This window comes from Bactrocera oleae, chromosome 6 (assembly GCF_042242935.1).
Source record: "Bactrocera oleae isolate idBacOlea1 chromosome 6, idBacOlea1, whole genome shotgun sequence".
NCBI classification, from domain to species: Eukaryota; Metazoa; Arthropoda; class Insecta; order Diptera; family Tephritidae; genus Bactrocera; species Bactrocera oleae.
The window spans coordinates 34850894-34861792 of NC_091540.1; the positions used below are offsets into that span (position 1 = coordinate 34850894).

Sequence of the window (10899 nt, forward strand, 5' to 3'; positions counted from 1 at the left end):
TATGAATAGCAAATACTAATCGAGCAGTCATTATACCCTGAAGAGAGAGTATATTAAGTTAGCCATGATGTTTGTAACACCAAAAAGGAAGCGTTGGAGACCCGATCCTATAAATTATATACCTAAATGATCCGCGTAAAAAGCTGAGTCGATTTATCCATGTCTGTCTGTTTGTATGTACGCAAACTTATCCTCCAAATTTTGCGATATCGATCTGAAATTTTGCACACATTCTTTTCTCCCCAAGAAGCTATTCATTTGTCGGAACCTCCGATATTGTGCTACTACAGCATATAGCTGCGATATAAACTATACGATTGGAATCAAGTGCTTGTAGGGAAAACTTTTTTATTAAACAAGATAGTTTAGATATATTTTTGTCTAAGGCAACGGTAAAATCTCTGAAGAAATTTTTGAGATTGGATCACTATAGCATATACATATTATATGTAGCTGCCATACTTTTGTATTTGTGAATGGTATTATAGCTTCGGTACAACCGAAATTAAGGTTTTTTCTTGTTTTTATTTTTTTCGCGGGGGCACGCATTACCTTTGGCTTTGTACTCGCGCTGTCCACCCAAAGTGTCCACGATACATAACTTGCAACACTAAAGTTGGGTGAGACAACATGTACTTGAGAGCTCACCGAACTTACATAATTTTCATACAATACCCACCGTGGACAATATGCGCTGTGGAGACAGTGTTGTCGCTGTTATTGTCGTTATCACAGCACTTCAAAAGGAATTGAACTTTGGTATTTGTGTTCTGGCCAAAAGATTCGGTTTTATTTTACAGTTTTGCAGCTTAGCATTTCTTTCTCGATCGCTCCAAATGCAAATGATTACTTGGTTGTTGAGGCCTCCAGAGATTACTATACGGATACGGTGGTAGGTTATTGAATTAATGCTTTGCGGTTTGGCTGCTCGAAAAGTGTTGCCCACAGGGAATTAATTAATTTTTCAGTTAAAACTTCTAACAGTCCAATACATATTTGACTTATAAATAAACTTGTAAACACTTGGTTTGCCTCTGTAGGCAAAGTGTCAGGAATGTGATGAATAGCTGACAAAATATGAGAACACTATATAAAATAAATAAGTTATAAGTTCCGACAGAAGAATACTTCTTAAAAAAGAAGTAATGAAGGGCTAAGTTCTAGCGCCAATGGACATAAGGTATTCTCTTGTTGGAATATAGAATATCTGTAATATTTGCAGATGATTTATTATAATAAATTTTTGCCGTGAAAAATCATCACTCGTTAATCTAGGCGAAGTTGCATATAAAGTTATCTTACGCCTAGCACCATATATAAGATTGTCAAATATCTCCCTTCCGCTTTTTTGCTCTTCATTCAATGCTTTATAAAAAGTGTTACAGTGATCGGATTTAGTAAAAATATGCGCCGTTTTGTTCGATGATCTGTTTCCATCTAGACGGCAACTTCATAATACCTGCCTCGTAGAAGCCCCCCTCCTTATTTGCGAAGAATTCGGACAGCCACTTTTCACAAGCCTCTTTTGAGTTCAACTTCACACCACCAAGGGCATTCGCTATGGACAGGAACAGGTGGTAATCACTTGGCGCTACGTCCGGGCTATATGGTGGATGCGATAAAACCTCCCATCCGAGCTCCCGTAGCTTCTGACGAGTCATCAACGAAGTGTGTGGTCTGGCGTTGTCCTAGTGGAACACTACACCCTTCCTGTTGGCCAATTCTGGACGCTTCTGGTCGATCGCCTGCTTCAAGCGGTCCAGTTGTTCGCAGTAGATAGTAGAATTAAGCGTATGGCCATATGGGAGCAGCTCATAGTGGATGATTCCCTTCCAATCCCAATAAACACACAGCAAAACCTTCCTGGCCGTCAATTCCGGCTTGGCCACTGTTTGGGACGATTCACCGGCCTTCGACCACGACCGTTTTCGCTTGATATTGTCGTATGTGATCCATTTTTCGTCGCCAGTCACCATCCGCTTCAAGAATGGGACGAGTTCGTTCCGTTTCAGCAGCATATCGCAGGCGTTGATTCGGTCCAGAAAGTTTTTTTGCGTCAAATTATGCGGCATCCAAACATCAAACTTTTTTTTGTATCCAGCCTTCTGCAGATGGTTCAAAATGGTTTGGTGACTAACTCCCATCTCCTGGGCGATGTCACGAGATGCCATATGCCGGTCTAACTCGATATATTCCATGATTTGATCGGTATTTGTCGTCACAGGTCTTCCGCCGGCTGGCTTATCCATGGTGTCGTTTTCACCGGCTCTGAATCGTCGAAACCATTCCTCCGCGGTTCGAAGTGATAGAGTACCATCCCCCAAAACACCATTAATCTCACGGAACGTTTCTCTAGCGGATTTGCCTTTAACGAAGGAAAACTTTAAAATAGCGCGAATTTCGGCGTTAGTGAACTCCATCTTTACACGTCTATAACTGTTGAACGCAATATCCAAACTAATCATGCATAGCGTTGTTTTGTAGGTTATGTCAATACCTTTCAAATTATGTATAGTGTTGCCAGATACGAGCTCTGTAGCGCTTTGTACATAGCCGCGAAATTCAAAAGACAAAAACGCGGAGATATTTGACAACCTTATACTTGTATATAATAAATAATTCAAAATATCTGCTATAAAGACCGCACAGTCGGAAAACAACTCATTGATGGTATGCTGATAATAGACTGATGAAAGATGTGAAGCTTTGTAATCAATTTATAGTAACAATTGAACCTTAAACACAATTGAATTGATGCAGGATCGTCAAGAGCCAAATAGTGCCGCTTTCATGATGCCCTTCTTAGTACCAATGTGATTCATTCAAGCAAAATTTGTTCCATTGTTAAAAAAATCCCTTATCCCTTATTAGTTCCCTATTTTATTAACTAAGATTGCACCGAAGCTATAATACTACCGGAGCTAATAATACCCTTCAAAAATACAAAGGCTCCTTACAAAAATTTTATTCCGATCTAATTTCGTGAATAAAAAGGTTTTCCATGCAAGCAAAAGTGCTCCGATCGTTCAGTTAATATGGCAGCTGTGTACTATAGTAATCCGATCTATAAAATTTTTCGGAAAATACGTTATAGCCCTAGCCAATAATCCATTCCAAATTTATTGAAGATATCTCGTTAACTGAAAAAGTTTTCCATGCAAGCACTTTACTCCGAGCAGGTTCGCCTCCACGCGGTGCATCCTGGGTAACGCTAAATGACCTGCGACCTTCACGGCCTTCTAGAACTCCTACGGATTTGACCTTTTGCTCGACACGGACATAGCTTGGACTCTTAGATGGATCGGTTTGAACCCTGGGCTGGTGGTCGTGGTATTCTGTAACCTGAGTATGCAGGGGTGACACCCTGCAGAAATGGCTGATGGGCTAATGCCAAGGCCGCTTCCGTCCCGTTAAAACCATGGCAGGCCTCAGAGTACGTTCCCCTCCTGTCATGATTAAGTTGGTGTGGTAGGTGTTTGTTGAGATGACTTCTTCTTTGCGCTGAGACAACCTTGGGACCATTTATAGGCGACTACCTTTCCAGGAGACGGATGGCGGCTCTGAGTGGGGACAAACAAATAATGAGTACAAAGTACACAACCAAGGACGAGGGAGGAAGCAGGTCGAAACCGACCTCTTCAAAAGTGAACAGTTCCCTGGGGGGGACATCCTCACCTATGGGGACGAAACCGTCCCCGCTAAAGGATGAGGAGAAAAATTCCGGGGGCTTACCGTCACTAAAGGCGGGGGGAGTGGGCAGGAATCTGCCGACTGGCACCGTAGGCAGGGCGGAAGTGCGCGGCGGAATCGCCAGCACTAGCAGAGGAACCTCTGTTAAGTTCATGGGGGGGCGCGGGGTTGTCAGCGAACGCTAAGGGTTCCGGGGGGAAGCGTGTAACCACAGCTAAAAAGCTGAAGTCGGACCGTCGGCTGGCTGCCAAGATTTTGGAGCGCTATGGTGGCAAGCAGGCTGATGAGAAATCTGATCAGCATGCTAGCACACTTGAGTGGGCCAAAAGGGTGCTAAGCAACGCTAATGACGGGAAAGTGGGGCCGAGCGAGCCCCACACTTCGATGAAGCGACAGAGATCGCAGGAGGGGGAATCCTCCCTCGGCGAGAAGCCTCGGGTCGGAGCCGCACCAATGCTCAGCGAAATCGCTAAACTCGCCAGCTCAATAGAGCTCGGGGTGTACGATAGCAACAGGGGAGATGGAGCCATCTCCCATGATGAGTGGAAGCGGGTAGCGGCTTCTATCTCCGCTGTGTTTATGAAGGTGGTCAGGGGAAGCCCTGGACCACCCCCAAGATGTGAAAGTGCCGGGTGGAACCTCGGCCTACACAAACTCATAAGGTGTACCGACGAACGGTCGACATTCCTTTATAAAGAGGCGGTAGCCAGGGTGGGGAAGTTTGGAAGGGAGCTGGGCTCGAGGCGGTGGCCAAATCGGATCTTCCGATGCGACCTCGTGCTCGTGTCTGGCTTCCGGCCGAACCATCAACCCCGACCGAAATCGAAGGGATATTGCGGTACTGCAATCCTTCTCTTCCCACCCAAGACTGGAAGGGAAAGGTTAGGCTGGAGAGGCTGCTAGCAGGACCGAAGTTCTTGGCGTTAAGCTAGCCTCTAGGGAAGTTGCTCCCTTGATTTCGGAATGGAGGGTTCTAGACGACCACTCCTTCTCTGATCATAAATATATTGGTTTCAGTTTGAAAGCCTTACGGCCGGAGCTCAAAACCTATAGACATTTCAGAAATACCAACTGGGTCCTGTACTGCAGGAAGCTTCGATCAGCTCTTCCAACCGCACCCGATAGGGATTCGATCCTATCTGCGGATGCGGTCGATGAGCTCGTCGAGGTTTTCAGCTCTGTTAGTAGAACTACTCTTGACAGCTCCTGTCCTATGAGAATTCACAAAATCAAAGGGAAATCCTCTTGGTGGACTTCGGAGCTAACGGAGATCAGATCTTCGAGCAGAAGACTTTTCAACAAAGCCCGTAAAAGTGGCTCTAGTGACGACTGGGCGTTGTACAAGGCCGGACTGGCCATTTACAAGTCCGAGTTGAAGAAAGCCAAAAGGGCTTCGTGGAGAGCCGTCTGCGGTAGTGTAGAAGGCTGCCATGAGTCCTCACGGTTCAGGCGCATTCTTGCAAAAAATCCTACTCCAGTGGGGTACCTAAAAAATGCAGATAGCAGTTAGACAACGAGCAGCGAGGAGTCGTTGAAGCTACTCCTGAATACTCATTTCCCACTAAATCACTCTGCTGAAGAAGTGCCACTGGGGGAGCTGCAGGAGGGCTGTACAGCTTTCCTGGACCTTCTGGACGATCGTCACCTTACCTGGGCGTTGCAATCCTTGAAACCCTTTAAGTCCCCGGGGCCCGATGGCATTATTCCAGCGCAACTACAACGCACGGTTAAGATGTCATGCAGCTGGCTGGCCCCCATCTACGCGAACTGTGTTAGACTGGGCCATGTCCCGAAGGTCTGGAGACAGGTTAAGGTTACTTTTATTCCGAAGGCCGGCAAAAGCTCTCACGTCGGTGCAAAAGATTTCAGACCCATCAGCCTATCCTCGTTTTTGTTAAAAACATTGGAGAGGCTTATAGATCTGTACATTAGGAACAGAATACCGAGGGGTAAACTGTTATGGCGCAGCATGCTTATATCAAAGGCAGGTCGGTCGACACTGCTTTACATGATGTAGTGTCATGGCTGGAGATAGCTCTCAAGCACAAGGAATTTGCTGTGGGCACCTTTCTCGACATCGAGGGGGCCTTCAATAACGTGCGACCAGAGACAGTGGTTAAAGCTCTCGAAAAGTTTGAGGTGGAATCGAACCTTAAACACCTTATTTTTAGTCTTCTTTGCGACAGAACTGTTGCAGCGGGTTGGGTTGGTGCCAAGACAACCAGAAAAGTGAATAGGGGAACTCCGCAGGGGGAGTACTCTCCCCTCTGCTCTGGATCCTGGTGGTGAACGACCTACTTATAGAACTCGAGGCGCAAGGCTATCGGGTGACAGCCTATGCTGATGATGTGGTTCTTATAGTTAAGGAAAATTTCCTGAATACCGTCTACGAGCTCACTGAGGGGCACCTGAACGTGGTATCTAGCTGGGCGAATAGAAGCGGCCTAGCCGTCAACCCAAGTAAAACCGAAATGGTTTTATTTACTAGGAGATATAAGATCCCAAATGTGCCTCTCCCTCAACCTGTTGATAAAGTGAAATACCTAGGGCTTATCCTCGAAAGAAAACTTTCCTGGAGGCCAAACATTGAGGAGAGAGTTAAGAAGGCATCGGTTGCCTTATACTGCTGCAAAGGGGCTACAGGGAAAAGGTGGGGACTCTCACCTAAGGTGGTGTTCTGGCTCTACGAAACCGTAGTTAAGCCAATAATGTTCTATGGTGTGTTCGTCTGGTGGAGGGCGCTCGAAAGATCCACACTGGCTAAAAAGCTTGAGCGGGGCCAAAGAGCGGCGCTCATCGGAATCTCCGGTGCACTGCGGACCACACCTGCAATAGTTCTTAATGCTATTTTAAACATAGCACCTGTGGACATTGCCGGTAAGTGCATTACTGCGAAGTGTGCTCTAAGGCTCAGGGAAGCTGGGCTTTTGAAGAGGTCCGAACAAGGACACTCCGAAATTCTTTCCTCCTTCAGCTGTATTCCGGAAAATTTAGATCACTGCGTCACTGAGGCCACTCGAGGCGGCTTCTTCTCCGCTCATATTCCAATGAGGAACATGTGGATGGGAAGAAGCCGCTGGAGAAGAGGCGCGGTGAGCTTTTTCACGGATGGATCAAGGCTAGGAGGGAGGGTTGGATCTTTGCTTCAGGCTACCGGACCACTGTAGTGTTTTTCAGGCGGAAGTGGCTGTTTCAAGGTGGCGGTAGAAGTACGATAGTAGGGCGGCAATACTAGCTTTGAGCGCGCGAACCCTGCAATCAAAGCTAATCAAGGAGTGTCCTCATTTGAGATAGCAGCTGGCTATTTCAACATCAGGCTCGTTTGGATGCCTGGTCACAGCGGAATCGCTGGTAACTGCAAAGCCGATGAGCTAGCCAGGGGTGCCCCATCGGAATGGGATCGAGTTGGATCTCCGTTAACGTCTTGCGTTCTAGCTTTGAATCAATGGACCTCGCGTGCACTCAGCAGACTCCTGTGCAACCGCGAGATCCTTTTGGCCAAGAGTGGAGCGCAGAAGGTCGGGGGAACTTCTCGCCCTGAGCAAAGTGCATCTCGCCGCTATGGTAGGAGTTCTCACTGGACACTGTCCAATGGGCACTCATGCGGTACGGCTTAGAGTACTACCCGATGCTAGTTGCCAAAGCTGCATGGAGGAGGGCGAGGTGGAAACATCCCGGCACTTTCTCCTCCAATGTCCGGCTTTCGCTAGGCTGAGATTGAAATTTGTTGGCAATCACACTTTTGGCAATCACTATTTTTTTACCAGTGGTTGTTCATACAAAGATGAACATTCTTAACATCGCACACTTTACTGGCTGAAATGTTTTCTCCAGACAATGACCAAAATGTATGAAGTGTCCACCAAGGGACAGTCAAAGGAACACCATAACCGCCGCCTATTTTTAGGAGTGATATCAATAACATCAAAGCATCGCTATCCATGGTTGAGAAAACAGTTACCCACACGATAACCTAAAAGACATGCAGAGATGGTAAGGTAAGGCTCATGCTCAAAGGATGCAGTGTCTACAAGCAAATAGCCCAACGACGGCTTAAATTACAAGGTAGAAACTACCAGCCTAGAAATCAATATGAATCTCGGTCTGCTCCACCCAGTCAACTTATTTTTGGTACAAGTTTTGCCAGCTTTTTAGCGAGATCATTTTCCCAACCCATTCCCTCACCACAAATGGATAGTTCAATTTACGCAAATTATTGCTTAACTCAAAGACTCAGTTAACCAATGCAATTAAGAATAAAAATTACTATATGGAATGCTAGCAGTTTATGCAAAAGTAGAGCAGGAGTAGAACATTATATCAAAATCAACAACATCGATGTACTTTTTGTAGCAAAAATTAATTTTAATGATCGGTCATATTTCAAAATTCCAGGATACAAACTAATCAAAGCGAATCATCTTCGTGGAAATGCAAGATACGCGGGCATCCCAAGTTTTGGGTTGGGAGCAAATCTTGGATCTCACCCTATCAACAGAATCAGATACTCATTTGTCGGAACGGCCGATTTTGAACAACTATAGCATATTGCTACCATACAAACTGAGCAATCTGTGCTTATATGATAACTTTTTCATTGGAGAAATATCTTCACCAAATTTGGCATGGGTTATTATGTTAGGCAATTACACTCCGAAGTACTTGTTCAGATCGTGTCACTATAGCATATAGCTGCCATACAAACTGACCGGTCAATGTTCTTGTAAGGAATCTTTTACATTTGTAAAAGATATTTTTTCTTGTTGTGTTCTATTATTGAGATAAGAAGATAAATATTGAAGAAATCTGGGCTGAAAGTCAAGAAGATCCAGTTTTTGCACAAAAGCCGAGTATTTTAATTTATAGAAAGTTATGCTAAAATGAGTGTATACATCAGTAAGTTTATTTGTCCTAAAATCCAACAATATAATGATATTCAACCAAATTTGTTCGAGTGGATTTCTCTTTACGAAATCCGTGCTGAGAACAAGAAATTAAAGAAGAAATCTAACAAATTTTTTGCACCAACTTTATTTATAATACTCTTAAAGGAATAACATTATTTTAGTACGATAAAAGCTTTTCTCGAGGTAAAAATATCAATAAAAGTATCTAAACAAAAGCAAGTTCATATAGTGATCCTAATGTATGGAAACTCTGCCTATTGATTAGTCAAATTTGGGATAGTATCAAGACCATGAATGAACATTTTATGAATAATATATTGGTACTCAATTCTAAATATGGAAGATATCGATCTACATTACCCATTTGTCCATATGTATTGAATATGAGGATCCCCGTTCTTCTCTGATTTTTTCCGGTCAGGGACTGTCAACTGCAGCATTCCTCAAATCTCTTTAGGAATTTTTCGGCTTCTATAACAATAAAACTCTCATTTCACCTTAGTCCTCATATCACAAATATACGCATATATGGTATGCCTTTTCGGTTGACATAAATCGAGATATCTCGAATAAAAAGCGGATAGTAATTCAAATCAAAATGGTTAATGATATTTATTTTTTGTTCCTAAATTAATACCTAGACTGCTCGGCTAGATGTATGTTTGCCTATTAATGAAAACGGCTTTGGTAAGACACAATGTTTGTTGTAATTTAGTTATTTGTTCAATCGTTCATGAAAATCTTTCAACACTAAACACTGTGTAGATTGGACAAAAATTTATTAACATATTATGTGTATATAAGAATTTATTTACATAAATTTGGAAGTACCAAACTATAACAACTAATTATTAAAATATTGACAATAATTTACAGTAAATTACAACGGAAACAATATGCGAATTTGCAACTGAGCTGTCGCTTTACTCTCCGATAAATCTGTAACCTCAAATCTTAACAGCCAAACTCAATTATGAGAATTTTCGAGATTTGGAGTGGTCCCTAATATCCTTATCTCTTCTGGGCTTACATTTTGATTTATTGTTCTTTAATCAACATTAGCGGTTATTTTGAGTGGCTATAAAAATATCAAAAGTCAAGACAATTTTTGGGTATACTGGAGCATATACCAGCGCTTTCTAAAACGCATCCACGCAAAACGTCGCTGCATACTCATATTGTTTCATAATAATGCATGCAATATGCTTTACGTCTATGCACTTTCACCATATTTTTAAAATGGGTTTTGATGGTCTTGAATATCTGCGACTTTATACACTCCACAAATCCGTAGTTTATTTAATATACCTATTTATATGTGATATCTCTTCGCGACATTTGCCTCCCAAATCAGTCTACACATTTCCTCATCAGCCGCTTGGAACACACGCACGGCCTCAACGTCTTTCACCATATATTTGGCAATCATTTTGTCTTCGTGGAACTCCCGAACTATGGTTGAAGGAATATCGCCCATTTGATGCTGAATCAATACGTTGTTGTACAGCGAGAAGGTGGTCCGCATTTGACGTCCGTCTAAAGTGAACTCATCGAAGGGGATGCACAGCTCAAAGCGCTGTATGGTCGTGGTAAAGTCCGAGGCCGTTATGAGTGTGTAATATTTACCATTCTTACGTAATGCTATGACCGGTCGTACGGAGTTTCCAATTTTGCGCAAAACAGGACCAATACCGAGAGCCGCCATATATTGATCGAAGTTCGTACCGTCTACGAGTTTATATATCTTTCCTTCCCATTTTGCCCCAGGTTCGTAGGGTATACTTAGTGACCTTTTATTCCTGCTTTTTGCATTTTGTTTGTTAATTTCTTCAGCGTGGAAACTTTTGTTTTTGAACATTTTTTGTGAGGAAAATCGCGTTGCGCTTTTAGAATTCGTAGACATACGCGGCGGTTCTCAATTTCATCATGTCAAGTAAAGCTTAAAATTAAATAGAAACAATATTATTATTATACTCTTGTTTTGACGAAACAGAGAAAAGGAAATTTTAAGTAAATAATTGAATTTGTCAATATAATAGAGATGAAATAAGTAGGAACAAATTTAAAAGGTAACTTTTTCGAAAAATTTAAATTTTATTATGAGAAAAAAAAACTTCTATACTGATCTTGTTAACACCAGTGCCGGGTCGAGTTGAACCAATTTTGCGATTTAGTAGATTACCTTCTCAAGATAGTCAAACTAAGTTGCAACTTTTGGATCCCTGAAAAAACAACGCAACGTCTTTACGTCCGATAGACCCAAGTGAAGCCCAGTTTTTCGTGTGTTCAGTGGATCTCCAGT

The 10899-nt window shown here is 43.0% G+C and overlaps 1 protein-coding gene across 1 annotated transcript; it reads right to left on the reverse strand.

The window, feature by feature from the left end:
• Window positions 1-9359: 9359 nt before the first annotated feature.
• On the reverse strand, window positions 9360-10646 carry LOC106620150 (probable fatty acid-binding protein). Its single transcript, XM_014238555.3, has one exon. It carries the CDS (start codon window positions 10498-10500, stop codon window positions 9910-9912), a length of 591 nt encoding a protein of 196 aa, XP_014094030.1. The 5' UTR covers window positions 10501-10646; the 3' UTR covers window positions 9360-9909.
• Window positions 10647-10899: the final 253 nt, after the last annotated feature.